Source organism: Equus przewalskii, chromosome 1, assembly GCF_037783145.1.
Source record: "Equus przewalskii isolate Varuska chromosome 1, EquPr2, whole genome shotgun sequence".
NCBI classification, from domain to species: Eukaryota; Metazoa; Chordata; class Mammalia; order Perissodactyla; family Equidae; genus Equus; species Equus przewalskii.
Window position 1 is genome coordinate 24,069,741 of NC_091831.1, and position 19,775 is coordinate 24,089,515.

Consider the following 19,775-nt stretch of genomic DNA (forward strand, 5'->3'; position numbering starts at 1 on the left):
AGTTTCCATGTCTCTGGGTTCTGGCTAGTGACTCTAGCAAAGAAGGATCCCAATCTATTGTTTCAGTGTGCCAAGACTAGATGGTGTCACTACTAAAGGGAAATAGGGCATCAGTCTTTGGAGGGTCCCTTGCTTGCCTTTTTTACCTTAATGGGAATCCATAAGGAAACAGAATAAGGTGACTTTCCTACTTAGTCCCTGGCAAAAACCATCAGCGAATCACCTAGTTACATACTCCTCACATGACAGCATACTTCATCTCAACTGAAATCTTGAAAATAAAGTTAACCCTACAAATAACTTTTCCCAGTCTTTCTGCAAAACCTCATTTTCAAATCATTAATGTTACAAAGAATTTTGTTTCTTCTTTTGGGATAAAGTACTACAGCAGAAATAGCTGGACCATGAGTTTAGAGGTTAAAAACAACTGATAAACCACTGAACTCTGGGTTTGAAGGGATGTGCCCATCTAGTCCATCCCTTGTGCTGCAAAATTTGCTTTACAGCATACTCAGTTTCTAAATGAACACTATCTTCAGGCAGCATATTTTGCTGTAAAGTAACTTAATTTATTAGAAGACACTCCCTTACTGTGTACCAGGGCCTCTGTTGGAAAGAGGACCATCCTAGGTCAAGCTAGGCAGAGAACTAACCCCACTTTTCCATTTCTCCAATTCTGGAGGCCACTTGTATTTCATACCTTTTTTTGTCCCAAACTTCTCTTCCATTAGTTATTTTTTGTATCTGGTTTTTGTTTAAGTGATTGTCATATCACATTCCAAAGGTGGTTCAGATTATTTTGCTGAAATTAGAACCTTATTTCAAATGTTACTTAAGGGAGCCTTCCTGTAATGACAACTGGTAGAGCTGGATCAAGCTGAAAAATAAGGATCAAAACAGTGGGTAATTAGCTGAAACTGGGTTGACCAATGGCTTGCCCAGGGAAACTGATAAAGCAAAGGCGTCCATGGATCCTTAGTTCCCTGTGGAAAAGAAACTCCATTCCTGGTAACCGTGAAGGGTTTATCCCACTGGTGTAAGCTCCAGGTGACAAAGAATAATGCAAAGTCGGGAAGATCTGGAAAATTTCTCCAATTAATGTTCATAGTACATTCCATAGTTGGGAATTTGGGGAGCAAGAGTCAGATTCCTGGGAAAAGGGGCTGGCAAAATGGAGGTATGTTACTTGGAGCTCAAGTAAGCACACTGAGACTTGAAGGAGAGCCCCCACAATATAGATATGTATGATGCAAGGTTACCAAAGAATGAGAGAACAAGAACAACAAAAAGTACAGTTTGAGGCAAAAGCTCAGTCTTAAACTGGGCCATTTTGGAGAGAATGAGAAAATTCTTTGATGTCCAACCATTGTGGCTGTTCAGGGTTCTTCCCCGTTGGATTTGATATTAGGACTGTTTGGTGTTGTAATTCTAAACCTGATTGACTAGCATTATTGAGCTTCCTGTTATGACTGCTCAGCCTCTGGAATAGATGTAGACTTATGTGAGGATAATCAGGTGCAGTTTGAAGAGTAAAGGAAGAGAATGTCAAGGGCTGACATAGTAACTGAACCTTTTGCTGTATTGCATTCAGCCATGTTTGTCGTAATAGCGTTAGAACTGGAGGTACCCACAGGTGCAAAGTCACCCTCAGCCAGATTTTATATACAAGAGACAAGGTTTACATTAAGGCTAGCACTCTTCAGTGATTGAGATGAGGAAATAAAATATATGAGGGATCAGTTTCTCATTAGAGATGGTTCCTAAGTTAGCTGTAGTTATCTGATTATTTTTTAAAACTATTTGAATGGGTTGGTAGACTATATCTACCAAGACAGTGGAGGGAGTTCTCCTTTCATACACAGAAAATCTGGTACGTTGAGTAGGGGCTCAGTGGATTGAGACACTTGCCACAATTTCTTTTGTTAAGTTGAAATTAAAACATTTCTATTTGGATGGGTAGGAAGAGAAGGAGGAAGAACCTGGGGAAAAGAAAGAAGAGTGAGGAAGAGAATTTGAGACAGAACTTACACCTCAACTCCCTTTCCCTTTCTCTCATCCCCCTGCAAGTGGGAGAAAATAAAAATTAAAAGAAAGAAGGACCACTATTTGCAACATTTCATGTCTCCTAAGCAGGATTGCTAATACCTTCCCAGGGACCATTACAGCACACTCCTGCGTTCCATTAATTGCTTAGCAGATGTTCAGCAGCCTTCTTTTAAAAATGTTTGAGCCAGAGTATGTTGCTAATGAGAGAGGCAATGCATAATTTGGTTTGTCTCCAAGGAACAAGGACTGTCTCCTTTCAGGAATTTACTTGCCTTACTTTGTTTTTCAAATTCAGTTCCCTATTGCTTTTATGGAAACACAAGGTAAGCATTTCCAGATACCTGGATGTCATTAGAGACTGGATTTAGTTTGTTTCCTCCCCCTGTACCCGCAGGTTCTATTTGGGAATTCATTAACTCTGACATCTAAGCTGAGCTACACTTTGAACACAGTCCTTGTTTTGTTCTTAGTCATTCCTATGCTTCTTGATTTCTATGCAATCCTCTGGAGGACCTAACCACTTTTGACAGCTATGTTTTGGAAATTCTCTTTGCAAGGAGAGATTTGAAAATATATGAGAATAGAGGGAGAATGAGAAGCTGTTACTAAGAAGGCTGAGGGAGGGCCATGGCCTGAGTGTCTCTCTTTGACCTTTAGGACCTGATGGCAGCTGACATCCATATTTAGCAGACAAAGCTCATGATGTTGCAAAAAGAGCCAGAGAGTTGGAAAAGGGAATAGAAATCTATCTAGCTGGGGACTGGAAATAGTGGTGTTTTGACTGAAGTGTTCCTTTCCTCCTGGTATTCTCGATCAGAACATTTCTCCACCCTTCTCCACCTCTCTACATCTTCTAAGTCTCTTTGTGTTTTAAGGCTCAAATGCCAACATTTGCATGATGTCTTTCTAGAGACCTTTACCTGGAGACATCTATCCCTTGTCTGAACTCACACGGAGTAGAGTCTTGAGGACACAGTTCATCGTATCTTTATATTGTCTCCACCATTGTGCCTGGCAGAGAATTTGCACATGTCAGATGCTCAATAAATATTGCTTTTATAAATAATTAGATATATAATTAATTTATAATCTGTAGAGATATATTCAAAATCCCATTCCCCCAGTTAACTTTGGGATTCAGTTCATTCAGTTGTGAACCTGTCTCCACGACATGCTTCTCACCAATTAGTGAGTAGAGCCTTGCATTGATTTATCCAATAAGCAGCCAGGGAAAACCCAACTCTGTGTTTTTCTTATGTAATGTATCCGTTTAAGATGTTTTATAATCGTTTATATACACTTTGTGGGGAATGGGTATGTTGAAGGAAAACTAAAGTTCTGTCTGTGTCCCAAAACAAGAGATCCTAGTGAAAATAGGAGAGGAACTGGCAAGAAAGCTGTTCCTGAAAGACCCTGAAACAAGTATCACTTATTGGCCCTTATTTTACTGCTCTGGTCACTGGCAGGAGTGTTTCCAATATCAGAGAGCAGGCTACTTAATGACAGAGCTCAGGGTCACACACCTTCGACTGCACTGTCTTTACCTTATCAAACAAACCAGACCTTCTCCACATCCTTTGTGACATCTCCCTTGTGCTCTCTCTCTCCCATGCTTTTATCCTGGTCTTCTCTTGTTTACTTATTTATTTATTCATTTATTCATTTGTTTATTCAGTTATTTATTTATATTAGTCTGTATTTATTTATATTCTTCTATATTTTAAGAGCTATGATGTCATCCTAGAGAGAGTTTTTCCAGCAAGACTCACAGGAAGCCTCTGAATCTGATGCAGAACGTTTGATTTCTGTAGGGGCTTATGAAAGAACAAACCTGAGCCGTTAAGAAAATATCCCTAAAATGCCAGTAGTTTTCTCATTGCCGCCTAGTCGCCTGGAATTTACTCAAGAGCAAGGTCCATTTCAGACTTATGATCTTATTTCTCGCATGACTCCATGCCCCTCTTTGCCATTATTCCTTTAAAACTATGGTCCATCTGGGGATATGAGATAAATAGGCACCCTCACTCCACACTGGCTAGATCTGAGGCACAAATACGAGTTGCATGAAGCTTTACTAATTCTAAATGAAGAGAATGAAAAATATTCCATGTAAAAAGTTCAATAAAGATGAACCTTAATGTTGGATGGGAGTTCGTCAAAAAGAGAAAATAAGCATGACAGGTTCAAGAGCTGTGTGAGCAGAGGCATAGCAAGGTGACATGGTATGGTTTCTGTATAAAGTGATGCATAGTTTGACATGTTTAGGACATCTAGATACACACCCTCAAGTATTCCTATTTGCTATATTTACTGAAGGTAAAATTATGAGCAGAGGAAAGAGAGAAGGATAAAATTCACGGAAAGCAAATATGCCAGTGTATTATAAACTTTGTCATTCATCCTCCCGTATGCTAGTGAGAAAAGTTTCACTAATACAGGTTTGAGATTACAAAGTATGATAAACACGGAAAAGAGAAGAAGTACCAGATGAAAGGATTTTTTAAGTAATAGGTTTGCACAACAGTCAATAATCCTTTCTCTTTTTAACAAAGTATTTACACATTTTACAAGAAATTTTCAACCCAGGTGGCAAGAGAGGGTGTTTATTAGATAGAGATGGAGACCTAGGAGTAATAGCCTCATTTTTGTCTGCCAAAGAAGGTAGGTTTAGGGATGCATGTTGGATTTGATGTCATAAGACATATAAGGAGGATGGAAATAGGGTGCTGAAACTCAGGTGAACAGACCAGAACCAGACTATTCATTAAACTATGGGCTTTAATTTACCACCTTTTAGTAGATTGTCAGGTGAGAGGAATCTGCAGATAAATTAAAGCCCCAATTGCTGGTACACATCTTTCAAGTTACGTCAAACTCTGTATCTTTGCTCCTATGAGGACCCATGGTCATGAGTAAACTTGGTCGTTAAATTTGGGAGTGGGGATGGCAGTAGCGGGGAAGCAGCTTAAAAACTTGCTGATTCTTCTGTGGTAGAACGGATTCGGGCCTACATGAGAACGGAAGTTAAGGACAGAGCAAGAAAGGCATGAGAATGGAAGTTAAAGACTGAGCAAGAAAGGCGTAACACTGCCGCTTTATTTGAGAGCACAGAACCTAAGTAAACTGAGTCACACTAAATTACAAGCAACAGCACCTCAGGGATCATTTGTGTTTCACAGAGTCGTTTATTGGGCAAATAAACTGAAACTTGGGTGGTGGGACTGCTACAGAGATGCGCTGGAAGAACAGGAGCGGACTGGTTCCCTCAAAACATTTGGGATAAATGAAACCCTGTTCTGTGGTTGGAAAAATTCTGTGTAAGGCAGTGTAGGAGATCCCTGCTGTCAAGCCGCTGTTCTGGAACCTGACTCTACATCACAATCACCTAGGAAGCTTCATAAAAGTAGAGATTTTTCAAGCCTCGCTGCGCACACCCCGAATCAGAATCCCAGTGAGCGATATCTGGAAATTGCATCTTTAACAAGTTCCCCAGATGATGCTTATGCAGCCAGGCCTTTCACCAGTCTTCACTATCACTCTTCCAGAGCATTCCACGAACAGAAATCCATCTGCATACTAAGGAAAGGTTCATGTCTATCTCCAGCAGTAAATCTGATTTACAACTCAGGGCATCCACTAAAACAGAGGCATGCATTAAAAAAGAAGAGCTTGTGATATCAAGTGTAAGAGGAAATTAGTAATAAACATTAAAATCTAATTTCTCGGCATATTTGGAGCCAATCTAATTGGCAGAATGGGTAGACAACAGTGGGAGCAGGGAAAAAAATGAAGCATGTCTCTGAATCTGGGATGTACTATATCCATAATCTAGATGAATGGGAAAGGCTAGCCAAGAGCTGTGGCCATGAAGCAGTTGAAAAATGATTAAAGTGTGAACTAGAATCTTAGTGGCAGATGTAATTGCATAGCCATGCGTTTTATGAAAGCTAAACAAATGATATTATCTAGATGCAATTAATGTGCTAGTATGAGCAGACAATGATACATCAGCATCTCGCTGTGTTTCTGCACATGTTGGAGAATCAAGGGCTCTTCTACCCTTGGCTTTCCAGTAGGGTCACTGCTTTGCTGGAGTTTTAGATACATATGATTTTTTAAAAAAGTGAAAGGTTAATATTTCTTAAAGGAAGAGCCTTAAATCCCCGGTTGAATAACAGAAAATTTTAAATACACAGTAACACTGCTCCGACCCCCTCCTGGAGCAGTTGCCTTACTTAAGCTGTTAAATTTAGGAAAATTGTCCTTTGTCAAGGGTGTGTGCAGGTTTTTAATAAAACTGTTATCCTGTGTTATCTTGGCCTTCTTGGTTGCTGCTGACTGGTTCAATTTCTTTTTCAGGTATAATAAAAAGATATTATCACAGAGATATTAGAGAATTAATATTTCCAGGCTTCAGTTGCTACCGCTGGGTGTGTTATGAGTAAATGTGGGATGGGATAGGAACTTAGAATTTCACCCTAAGCCAGGATACATCATGAATCCTGCCCCACAGTTTTACTTTGAGAAAGACTCTTTCCACTTGAAGGCAGAATTAGCATTAGTCAAGAAGCTTTAGAAAATACAATATAACTTAAGCTACGTCGTTATAGATGCAGATGCCAAATCGTGGAGTTGTGGAGCTCTGAACTGTAGAGTGAAATAAATTGTTGCAATAACATTTTCCATTTAGGGATGAAATTAGTACTAGTGAAATTCTTCCACAGCCCATAAACTTATCTGTCTCGTTAGTCTCTGGTTGCCTTATTATCTACACAGTTATCCTTTACAAGTCTTTTGTGAGTAAAATCATGCTAGTAGTAGTTTTCCTTCTTTCAGTTTTTCCCCAAAATAAATATTTTTTTTTTCCTTTACAAGTAATTAGGCTGTTTCACAGACACATAGACCCAGTGGCTTTTGACAGTTATTAAGCTATTATGATGTTATGATAAGTAATAACAGATGCCAAGATATCTAAACATATCCCTCTCCCCAATGTGATTAAATGAATGTGATACTTTCATAAATATACCAAGAGCCAGCAGTGAAGTTTAGCTGCTAAGAGAGTCTTTCTTCACCATTTTTTCCTAAGATTCCGTGGGCCCATAAAAGGGCCTGAAATGACCACTGGGTAACTGGCCTGACGATAGACCTAGAAACTGTGCAGAGAATAGTCAGTGGGAGCGATCAGATGAATGGTTCAGAAACAAGGTACGCACATACATCAGGCTGGAAAAAAGTGGGAGTTAGGATGCACGAGGTATAGTTCCCCAAGGGGAAGACAAGGCAAATAGTCCAGAGAAATTGACAGGAAAAAAAGAAGGCAAGAGAACACAATTGAAACACAGAGAAGATACCAGAACCCAAAGCAAGCTACCTTTTAGACATCAATTCCTTATTCCTGTCCTGGGTTATATCTGTTGTGTCTGCGTAAGCTTTAATAGCATTCCCTTTCATTCTGGGTTTAGAAGTGAACATTTATAGTCATCTTACTTATACCATGCCACCCTGCCAGTGTTAGCAGAAGTCCATAGCAAGAAGTGGGCAATGTAGAGCCCAAAGGTAAGAATTGCTAACTGGATATTTAACCAGTTGAAAGAGAAGAGTTCTTTGAAGAGAGAAGGTATTAGTAAGGTGTTGCTGTGTAACAAACAACTCAAAAACTCAGTGGCTTAACAAAAAAGCATTTATTATTGCTTATGATGTGAGTCTATGGATCATTTGGTTGGTTCTGGTTTTGTCTATCTTCGTTTTTTGTCTGCAATCAGCTATGAATTATTGGATAGAGAGTTCTACTGATCTTGATTGGGGTATCCCGCATGTTGGGGCTCTGCTGGCTGTAGGCTGCCCTAGAACAGCCTTGGCTGGGATAATTCAGCTCTCCTCCAGGTGATCTTTTATCCTTCAATAGACTTCCTTGGGCTTGCTCACACATGGCAATGATAGGATTCCAAGAGAGAGAGCAAAAGCGCACAAGGCTCACAATTGGCACACCATCACTTCTATTTCATTCCACTGTCAAATCACATTATCGTACTAGCTCAGATTCAGGAGGTGAGGAATCAGATATCACCTCTTGGTGGGAGAAGTTTCAAATTCCACAAAGGTTGCACACAGTGAGGGGTTGATTCAGCAATGCAATTAATTTATGTGAGGCTGACCATTCTCTTAGGGGAGACTTGAAATGCTTTTAGGTAGTTTAGAAAATTGTCCTAGAGCTATAACCAGATTGAGCTACTTACTATTAGCAATCAAGGGGTATGTTTTGTTTGTTGTGTTTTGTGATCCAGGGAATAGAAAGGTCAAGCACACTCTAAAGATAAGGACTAGAGGTTTTATGAATGACAGTAGGTGGGGCCTACCATGCCATGCTCTCAAACTTGTATGCATAATATTGTACCATATTGTTGGTGTTAAAACTTGGAAATAAACCAAACAAAGGGGGAAGCCAGTGCTCAGGAGGTGCTCAGGGTGAGGCATTTCCTAAAGCGTGTTGTGTGGAACTGTGGTCTGCAAGGGTCTGTGGTCTAATGAGTGTGTGAAACACCGTGGTACAGTTAAATGACTTTCTTTCCTGCAGGACTGCTGTGAGCTTTTAATATACTGAGGACATCAGGGATCTCCAAGATGGGAAAACACCATATATACCATTTCCCAAAATTATTTGAGCGTGGAACTCTTCCATCATCTTTCAGGGCTTGTTTTCTATAGAATATGCTTTCAGAAATGTGATAACAATGATATGACAGTGATAAAAATATCGAGCACATACATGTGCCAAACACCATACCAATGCTTTATACATTCCATCTTGTCTTATTCACACAACTTTCTAAAACAAGCATGTGTTTTATCTCCATTATGCAGGTGAGGAAATTGAGGTTCACTGTAAGTTATTTAGCCTGTAAGTGGCCAAGTCAGAATCTCAGTCCAAAAAGGGACCATATCAATTACTTTACTGCAAACGTGGAGTTTTGAGTTTGCTCTCATACATGCAACCTGTGACCATTTATGTAGCTCTCACTGTATATCAATCACTTTTCACAAGAAGACTGTTATTATTGCTGTATTATTATAGTCAACCCAGGTCCTCATTGAATAGAATATCATAATTCAATGCAGTTCTGAGTTCCTTGCAGGATTTTAGAAATGGTGTGTATGGCACCAGACTCAGAAATGTTGAGTCACTTGCAGTACTGTGGTGTCTGTGCTTTACTCTGTGCATGTATAATGGCAAAGAAGCTCCTCAGCACTTTCCCCTACACTTCTACCTTGTTTAGGCTGCAACTGGAGAGGGATTAATTTATGCTAATTCCACACAACAAGCTAAAGCCCATTTATCACAAGTTTCCATTCCTCAGCAAAACACACACAAACACACCTAAGTATTGGGCACACTAAGATATGCAGCTGCTGTTGTGTGGAACGATAATAGGCCCGTTTATATTCAGGCACAGATCAGCAAGCAGAAGCCACCCACGGAACACAGAGGGCAGTGGTACTCAATCTCTCACCGCTGCTGCCTGCCTGCCTCTGAGAAGCGACTAAGTGATGCAGAGCTGGGGAGGGAGAGCAGAGAGCACACGTTTTAGAGCTCGGGATACAGAAGCTCATTTTCCCAAAATAACATGCTAATTACTTAACTATGTTAATGCTGCTTGTTTACGAATGAGGATTTGAGTGGGAATGATTTAGAATTGGAAGATTTAAGCTTGTGACGGGGAGAGAGAAGAGGAGGAGGGGAAGAGAGTGGAATAGAGTCCATTTGTGTGTGTGTGTTTGCTTTCTGTGTTCGTGAGAGCCTGGCCAAAGCAATCTCCTCTCTTTAGTTTTCCATTTGTTTCAAATACTAACCCTTTCAAGCATCCTTCTTGGTTGCTCCATAACACTGATAACTCTGCTTATTCTCAAAGAGCAGTCAGGTAGGAATTAAAAGTTTAGCTAATATAGCCTGCCTACCTTTAACCCTCCTAACAGTCTATGGCTCCTCTCTGGGCCTGCATTTGTTCTCCGTCAAATTAAGGGCTTGCATTAGAAAATTACCTTTAAAATATCTTCCTGTTCTCATTTCCTTAAGTGTAATAATGGTATTGTGATAATATCGAGAGAAAGAGAGAGACCTCATCTTTTAGAGTTACAGATGAATTTATATGACAGCTGAGATTTGCTTCAAAATAAGCCAGTACTTGAGGGTTGTGGGGACTGGATGGAGGTGGGAATAAAATAATATTGTCTGTGAGTTATTGTTGTTGAAGCTGGGTGGCGGGTACATGAGGCTTCATTTCTCTGTGCACACATACCACCCATATGCGTATATGTATACAAATACGTGTCATCCAAGTTTGAGTATGTGAGCTATGATTCCAACTGGTCCTTTTAAAACTTAGTAATCTTTTAACTTGTGTCACTTGTTAATCTGCTTCTTGTGCTATAGTTTTAGCCCTAATCCGCATCCTCAGAAACATCTTTTTAAATTTCTGATATCTCCCACTGAAATTAGCCCAGGTTGAATATATAGAAAATGTGTATGTATGTGTGTGTGAGATGACCCGGGTTCAAGTATTAGTTCTTGCATTTACTAGTTCTGAATCCTTGGAATGACACTAATGAGAATTTCACTGTTTTTATCTCTTCAATGGAGATCCTAGCCCCTGCCTTCCATTTGTGAAAGTCATTTGCGATAATATCTATGACAAATGGAAGGTCTTCTCCCCTTGATGACATCCTAACAGTTGTGGCATGAGTTCCAAAGTATTTCTGGACCCCTTTGCTGATGGAACGCTGTTTGCCTGTGTAAATGAAGGAGACCTTTCTTTTCTAATTTTGGGCTGAGAGCACCTTTGCCTTGGATGCTCCACTGCAGTGGAACTACACCCGTCTTCTCACACACACACTCACACACTCGCCCTTCACAGCTTAAGCACCGCTTAATTTACAGAGAGAGAATCAGAGGGATTGCTTAGTTTTCATGCTTCCTGAAAGCTGATTTGACTAAAACAACTAAGCCTGTTTTCTGAGAACCAGGGCTTGACTTTTGTTTTTCACCAAGACTATTTGGTATATGGAATATGCTTTCCAGCAGGGGTTACTGAGTGGCTGGGATGTGATCCTGCAATAACCAAAGCAGAAGCAGCCTCAAGTCTTGTCTGAGACCATCAGTATTACAGCCCCCTACTCCTGAACCTTTGTACCTGGGTGACCAGAATGTTGCCCTCTTGGTTCTCAACACAGAAAAGCCACAGAAAATGATGCTTAAAGGTCACCTGCATTTCTGGGTATGAGGCTTTGCTTAAATTGACGGATGGTAAAGGTCAGCATTCAGGCTTCTAAGGGGTACATGTGGCTTGTGTTTTATGCTTGAGCTATGCTATATTTGCAAAAGGTCAGTTTTCAAGAGAGTGAAAATTAATTGCAAACAAAGTCATTAAAGTACAACAGGTTTGACCGTGAAATGGAGGAGGGTTTGGAGGTGGAGACATTTGTTCCTCAGAGCTGCACTCTAAGGGCAGGCTCAGGGAGGGGGAATCTTTGATAGCTGCAAAGGCATCTATTTAGTCTGAGAGGAGCACTCACTGCCTCTGAGAGGCTGGGGCTTCCTGGCATGAGCTGTCAGGGCTCTGGGAAGTTGAAGAGACAACACTGGATTGCTCACCCCTGCTCCAGCCTCAGAGTGGCTGCCTTTGTAAAATATTCACTTAGCCATCAGTATCCTGTGTGCAAAAATTATAAGCATGCTCCATGACTCTCCCGTTCTTTCTCTCACCTGACAATTGCTGGGATAGGAGTGAGAGAGAGTAGATAATTCATAAAAATATTCTTTTGGGGGGTGTTTCTGGTTATTTGCATTGCATAGAGAGAAAAGTTTGCATTCAGAGTATAGGAAAATTTAATAATTATGTTATTGTAAATATTGGTTAAAAATAATAATATCAGCAACTGTAGCAATAAAAGCTAATACTTATGGAAGGCTTAATATGTGCCTGTCACTGTTATTAGTGCTCTACATACACGAAGTCATTTGATCCTCACAAAAACCCAATGAGATGTGTATTGTTCATCTCACCACGTGAGGCGCATTAACGTGAAATAACTTGCCCAGGATCACACAGCCAGCACATAGTAGAGCTGGCCTGGAATCCAAGCTGTCTGGCTCCAGGGTCTGTGCTTTGAATTGCTTCCCTGCACTTTTTGAACAGGCCAGCTGGAGCATTCTGGGAGCTGACACAGGCTCAGATGCATGCACATATGGATATATGTGCATCCCATGTGGTTTTCTGGGACTCACCATGCCTCTTGTGAACAGTGTAAGCCTCTTACAGAGTCACACCTGCCCGTATCTCTGCTCATGACCATACTTTTTTTGTCCCCTAGCTCCACTCGTGGACGTCACTCCAACCCACAGTGGATCTGCAATGCTGATGCTGCTATCAGTGGTGTTTGTGGGGCTGGCGGTGTTCGTCATCTACAAGTTTAAAAGGTACGTGTCCCTCCATCCACTTCTCCCCTCCCTCTTCCTTCTCCCTGACAGGTTCAGAAGCACGTGTTGCAGTGACATACGTCTCCTGGTCATAGCAGTGATGGTTTCTGTTAATGTTTTAGGAAGATCCCGGGGATTAATGTTTATGCCCAGATGCAGAATGAGAAAGAACGAGAGATGGTCAGTCGAGTCAGTCACACTGAAAGCAGGTCCCATATCCCTCAGACTGAACTAAGGAGGCCTGGCCAGCTGATAGATGAGAAGGTGGAATCCCAGCTCATAGGTAAATGATTCCCAGTAGCCATCAGCTGTCCAGCCAAGTAGTCAATGGCTGATTCTCTCTCTAACCCTTTTCTGGCTTGATGTAACCACTTTCTTCTGCTCTAACATCCCTGAGAGAAACAGCTAAGATGCCTCTTTCCCTGCTTCCTTCCATTGGAATAAGGAAAAAAAGCCTTCTTGCTCCTGTCTAGTTTTTTTCTCATGAGTTCATTCTTCTTTTTGCAAAAAATTTTGCTAAAACATTGGCCTTCAAAATCTTCATGGGCAAAGAGCAAAGCATTTACTCTAACAATATACAAAAAGGAGGGGCCTCAGAGGCTGGATCTGTGGTCTGGAGGGCCGGGCAGGGTTTGAGGGACAGGTTATGTAATGACCAGAACAAGACATGGCAGCCTGACCTTGAGACAGCTCCAAGGATGGCAGATCACTCCAGAATACTCAGAGAGGAGAGACATCATGAGACTAGTAGAGAAGGGACAGACTCATCACCCTGGGATTTTTTTAAATCTAGCAGTAATCTAAAAACTATCCCCTGGGAAATATGGAACCTGAGAATTTTAAGGACAAGAAGCATAAAGCTTGCAGGACATCCCAGGAATGGGACATCCTGAGAGAGACCACTGGAGGGTTAGACTGTTACAGAGCAGAATGGCAGATCTCTTCCTCTTTTCGGCTGCCCCCTACCAGAAGTCTTAACATGGACTTCACATTTCAATAGAGCTCTCTGCCTGTGAAGTAAGCATGGGAATCCAACAGCTAGGTGTAGGGAGTCTCAAGTGAAATTGTCAAGTCCTACTATTTATTGCAGAGGAAATTTTCCAGGAAGTTAGACAAACCGGAGGAGACACTGTTGTGATCCTGTCTTTTGGCATCAGGAGTTGAAGCTGTAAATGTTCCCAGGTTCCTGCATTGCTGACCATGATGCATAAATTATGATATAACCATTCAGGCTTCACTCTAATGGGATGTTGCCAGACCACCTAGAAGGCCTTATAAGATTTTTAATCTGTTACTTGGGGAAAAAATGAGTACCTAAATGGAAACATAACCCTCTCTTTAAATGGATATGGGAAAGTTCTGTGGCTGCATTAAGGGGAAATTTAAATGCAATAACTGGCTCGTATGGGAGGTAATAATAACAACTACAGCCACATCTGGTGTCCAATTTTCACAGTGTGATTTCCTTTATTTGGGGAGACAGGGTGATAAATGCGTAATTGCTTTGGGTTAAAAAGAAAAAGGCTTTTCTGTCTTCAAGTCCAGAAAGCGTTCACCCTGTCTATTCACTTCTAAAGCTTCTAAGTGCATTTTTGTGGGTCATTTGGTTTTCAATCCCATTTCCACGGGGTACGAAGCACAGCCGCTGTTTACGTTATTAAAGTAGCAAGCCGTCCTTCTCCAGGAACGTCTCTCAGCACATTGCAAAGTCTCTGACACCTTTCCATTTCCAGTGTCATTAAATGAGTAAGTGTTACACGTTTTCTCTTAGGAGAGTAGCTTTACCCTCCCCTCCCTCCCCTTCTACTCAACCTGGTGACTCATCTCTCCGATTGCAAAGAGCAAGACACGCCACTCCACCTTCAACGCCAAAGCGGGGATCTGCTGGGGCACAATTTGCAATTTAAGGAAAACCCCCAAAGGCTACAGGCGACCTGCTGATCAGGAAAGAATTTCGCTCTTGTCAAGTGCATCATCCTTCATGACCACTAACTTTGTGTTTTTTTTCTTTCCTTTGTTGTTCTGTTTCCTATTTCGCCAGGAAGTATTTCCATAGTTGCTGAGAATCAAAGCACAAAAGAAATCCCTACCTATGTAAATGTTTGAATGGAGGACGCCAGTAAAAACAAAAACAAACAAAAAATAAAATAAAAACAGTCCAAATCCAAACAAACAAACAAACACTCACTGCATCGGGACTTTTTAATTCTTCAGACACAGACAACAAGGGTTTTTAGCTTTAAGCCTGTGCATGTGGACAATACCTTGAGAACAGGCTTGGAGGGCAGTGTACAGGTGCTGTATTTTACTGGAAAAACACTCCCCTCCCCCTTTCTTCTTCTCTCTCTTTTTTCTGATCGGTCGTGTTTGTAGAAAATTCATAACATATAAAAGCCAAGGAAATCTGCATGTATTTTTGGAAATATTCTTGGCTCTAGATTTAACAGCTATTTTAGCACTCCAGGCTGGTGGGTGGATTAGCCACCCCGGCCCCTTTCATAAGACACAAAGACATGCACAGGAGTCTGAAACCCTGAGCTGTTTCTCTGTTCCGCTTTTCTTATTGCCATTTTCCCTTCTCAGTTATCTTTCGTGGCCCTGCGGGCCAGCAGTGGCCACAAGGCTGCTTTCTCCACTGTGTGCGGCCACAGGGACTAAGAAGCGACTTGAAGTTTCACATATGCAGGCAGAGTAGGGAAGAAAGGCAGGCAAGGGGCAAGCGTGTTGGAAGAGGACCTTTGTTTCCTGTTCACCCCTTCCCATCAGGGCTGCTTTCTCTGGCAGCTTTCCCCACTCCTGCCCCAAAGTAGGTAGAAAACAGAATCCCAGGTACCCATTGTTCTACTTTCCCATTGTTTGCTACCCATGTGTATTCATGATCTGTTGATGTCTTTGTATCTCTTCCTTCCAATCCCCAAGTTATCCTTCAACTGCTCCTACTTTTTGTCCCCAAACATGTTGCTAGATTCTGGGCATTAATCCTGTTGTTCCCTAAATACTGACCCAGCCCCTGCCAACCCTGCCTCCACCACCCACAGGTATCTGATCGCTCCATCAGTTTTGTCAGTTTTATACACTCCCAAGCATGCCAGCTTACATACACACTGACCAAACTGCATCCTGGCCTGCAGGGTTCCACTTCCTGTATCCTTTGTCTCCTCCTGTAGAACCTGCTTCTTCCAAATATCATCACTTTTCCCACCTAGAAACACGTAACGTGTGTGAAAGAGTTGAGACATGCAAAGCAATTCAAACCTGGCCCTGTACGTTACAAAAGAAAGCATCCAGATAGATAATGGTATTCTCATACCTTAACAAAAATCTCATGCGGTCAGATTCCAAAAGGTTCTTGTGAGAATTGTTTTGAATGTGTTACCCTGTGGCAGGGCAGTTTCCTCCTGTGATGGTTGCTCTTACTGAGTATTTCCTCTCTCACAGTAGAGTAAAAGTATTTGTAAAATAAAACGGATTTCAACCAGAAGAAGAAGCAGGCTAATGGATTTAATGTTTAGGAGTCTCAAAAAGTCTGAGAATACACAGAGGTCTTATCTTCACCAGGATGAGATTTCGATGATGTAGGATGGTCCCCGACATTTCACAGGTGTGCCCTCTGATCTCTGAGTATCACAGTATCAGCAAAAGACAAATCAATAAGCATAAAGCCGGGGGAGTTAGCTGACTAACTAAAACAGAGGGGCTCAAAGCATGAAGAAATCCCTGTTTTTCCAGGGCAGTCATGAAAGAAGGCCCAGAGAAGGGAAGGAGCAAAAGTATGTCCAGCAGAAGCCCTTGGAGTATTAGGAATTGGGCAAAGCCCGTCTAAAATCTAGGAAAAAGTGGTTTAGAAAAACCGCTCAGAGAGTGCAGCCTCCTTCTTGGCCATGTCCCCAAGCCACCAACAGAGTATAACAGGGCTCTGTGGTCGTGGGGGTGTCCTGAAGATTCTACAGATCCGTGCCCCTTTGTAGCTCAGCAAGGGAGGAGAAGCCAAGCGGCAGTCAGAAGTTAATCAAGCAGAAGGTTTGGTGGTTGAGGATGCCCGGTAGGAATCTGGGCAATGGATTATGCCTGAGGCAGCCATCTGTTTGTAGAACTCAATTGATCCCCAACCTGCCAGGCTTCCTATCCCATAGGAAACATCCTCATTGATCCTCTTCAGTTGGAGCCTCCCAAATTGAATCTGGAAGACAAAGTGTTTGGAAACCAAAAGAGGCTCACTCAAAGCAGCACAGGGAGTCCTCAGAGTTGCAGTTCGGTTGATTTTAATTGGAAAATTATGAAAAAATGGAATAACACTCAATCTAGCACAGTGCCTTGCCTAGAGGAGGTATCAAGAAAATGATTTGTTTAAAAATAAATGAATGAATACATGAGAAGACATAGGGAAGAATGGGCTTGTAAGTCCTAATTAAAAACAGAGGTGGACATGAGACGCCTGGCATTTTGGAAAGTGATCAACGATGGCCAGCTCTAGATTCTGCATCTCCAGGGTCCTCATGTGCCTCTCCTCAAAGCTCCCTCCCACCTGTAGGAGATTCCTGAGGCCAGGTGCTGCTCAGAGGGGCCCTCATTGTTCTCACAATCTAGCTCCATGCTTCTCAGGAGTATCAGCATCACCTCGGACTTGTTAGAAATGCAAATTTGGTGTACCCCTCTCCCCAGACCTACTTAATCAGAAACTCCAGGCGTGGAGCCCAGCAATCTGTTTTCACAAGCGCTTAAAGTGATTATGATGTCCACTAAAGTTTGAGAACCACTGAACTAGGCCATTCGAGCTCAATCCCAAAGAGAAGGTAGTAATGAGAGCCTGCAAATGGGAGGTATCCAAGTGCCTACCTACTCCCTAGCAGCAGGTGCAAACACAATAGGAGTTGGGTGGGCATGAGGCAGAGAGTGGGTGGGGAGAGATGGATGTGGAAGGTAAGATTCAGGGCAAACTAACAATCTGACATTGCCGCCTTTTCCAAAATCTCAGCAGGCAAACTGTGCGTGCTGTACCCTGAACTACCCAACCAACATTTTCTCCTTTGCCTTACTCCTAATTGGATTCACTGTCCAAAATGCAGAGGTTTGCTTTGCTTTTTTTCAGAAGTTCCAAACAGCAACTTTGAGAGCAGTGGGGTGCTTGGCAGCTGTTCTGTGTTTTCCAGGATTCCAACTGAGCATTGAAATCCCTCATTTGCCAACTTATTTTTATAGGAAGCCAATTAAAAAAAGAAAAAGTTTTCTTATAGTATCGGAACTATGTCTAATTTTAAAACAACTTTTCTGATGTATTTTTTGTTAAATACTATGTAGTGTAATGTATAACTGCTCTTGTTTATTGCTTTTACAATCATATTTATTAAACAGATAATGTCTCTAAAGTCTTGGGCTCAAGGTGTTTATTTTATCTCAAATCTTGGTATTCAGTCTTGATATAGAAGTAATGCATCTATAGGATTTCATTAAGGCTAATTATAGTAAGCACCACAGGCTTGAAGGGTTTGTTTTTTGGGGGTTTTTTTTGGTAACAAAGTAGAATATATTCTACTACTTGAATTCTACCTGCATTTCAGTTTACTATTTAATGTCTGTTACACTATTAAATTACTTTATTCTCTTTAAAAATCACTCCAAACTGGTTACTTTGGAATGAGTAACATGCTCATTATTGTTAGTTCAAAATTAGAAATTATTAATATGCAACAAACCCATTCAAATTTGTTCATAGTCTTGTAGTTACAAAGGACCAAACCTGCATGTACTGAACTGAAACTTGGGGAAAGGTGAAGGCTCACATGAAATCATAGAAATGCCTTTGAACCTGGAATTAGGAGAGTAGAGTTCTCTGGCTATGCCAGCTGTGTGACCTTGAACAACGCACTTTAACATATGTTAAATGCTGACATACGTTAGTGTGCTCATGCTTATAATTTGAAGGAAGAGGATACCTCCCAGCTTTGGTATTCTGAGTGGGTGAGTCATTCCTGAGAGTCCCAAATAACTGATTTAAACTTGGTGGAAAATAAAGAGGTGGACTGGATCCACATCTTTTCAGCCTTATGGCTTACCTAAGTAAGCGGTGTCTCTTATTGGGTAACGTTTTGCCCTTATATTTGGTTGAAACATCTGTGCAGACACAGAATCCTCCTTAGTCTTCCCAAAGACCTGCAAGGTTCAGAATGGCACTGCCTCAATAGCACAGTTTCAGCTTGCATGAGAATTCCTGTTGTTTTTAGGTGGCCTTTAACCCTTCCTTTCCCATGGCTGTATCTTCCTTCCTACCCTCCATTCTTTTCCAGGACAGAGCCTCTGCTGCTCTTCCCCATCAGGAGCCGTTTCTCTCCTGTGTCACTGAGGGTACAAGCAGTCAAACAAAAATCATCCCTAGAGATTTCCAACAGAGGGGATTTAATATGGGGAATTTGTTAAGTAATTGAAGAGCCAAGATGCCAAATAGGGGAAAGTGAGAGCACCCCAAGATTAGCATCAATAGGAAGCCCCTCCCTTCCCTGGGCTGCAAGGACACAGGGATTCCCAGAGCCCAGGACCCAGAACCACAGGTTGAAGCTGAGGTCATGGAGGAAATGTCTGGCGGTTACTGGCACCATAGAAGAGCCATGGAGGAGATGAGGCCATAGCTGGTGATGCTGCCCAAACAGAGGATACAGAGAGGGTGCTTGCCTTTTCCCTTGCTCTGGTCCTCCCATCTCTAGCCCATGCTTCCCATTGGCCAAACCCAGCCGCAAGGCTGTGGGCAGTGGAGCCTGGGAGACATAGTTTCCTGAAATACAAAGCAGAGCAGGAGAGGAGAAGGGAGTGGTCTTGAGAGAACACAGGCAGGCATAGCACCTCTTTCAAGTTCAGCCCACATCAAATCCAACAAATCTCCCCCAACCCAAAGGCACTTATGAAACTGTAGGTGCTCCTTGCTCTGTGACATTCTTTCACGTATTTCCCTTTAAACAACATGTATTTAAAACTTGGCTTTGTGTTTATGTCCGCCACTGTATGCCTTTCTCACCAAATTCTATGCTCATTTAGGAGAGGATCTTTGTTTTTCCTTTCACTCTTTCAGCCCCTAGCACTGGACATTGCCATTTGGGGGCACTAGATAAATGTTTGCTGAAACTCAACGCTGTATTTTCAGCTTTGTGTTGTGAACAAGGCCATTTTATTTAGCAGTGATCTCTGAGGTGCTGTCTCGGGTCCAACTCCCTTACCCAGCTAGCACCTCTAATTACATGTTCAATTGGTGTTTGTCAAGAACCAG

The 19,775-nt window shown here is 41.8% G+C and overlaps 1 protein-coding gene across 9 annotated transcripts in view; it reads left to right on the forward strand.

Annotated features, from left to right (window-relative positions):
* The window catches only part of SORCS1 (sortilin related VPS10 domain containing receptor 1), a 476,815-nt gene extending 458,929 nt beyond the window's left edge, over positions 1-17,886 (forward strand). For 3 of the 9 annotated variants that reach the window (XM_070604337.1, XM_070604807.1, XM_070604898.1), the window contains 3 exons: positions 12,415-12,520; positions 12,643-12,803; positions 17,610-17,886. In XM_070604337.1, the coding sequence (XP_070460438.1) occupies positions 12,415-12,520; positions 12,643-12,803; positions 17,610-17,689 (347 nt within the window). In that variant the 3' untranslated portion in view covers positions 17,690-17,886. Of the gene's footprint in view, positions 1-12,414; positions 12,521-12,642; positions 12,804-14,291 lie in introns of all 9 variants that reach the window. The other 6 variants (XM_070604417.1, XM_070604985.1, XM_070604487.1 and 3 more) reach the window with 5 other exon arrangements.
* The last annotated feature ends 1,889 nt before the right edge of the window (positions 17,887-19,775 follow it).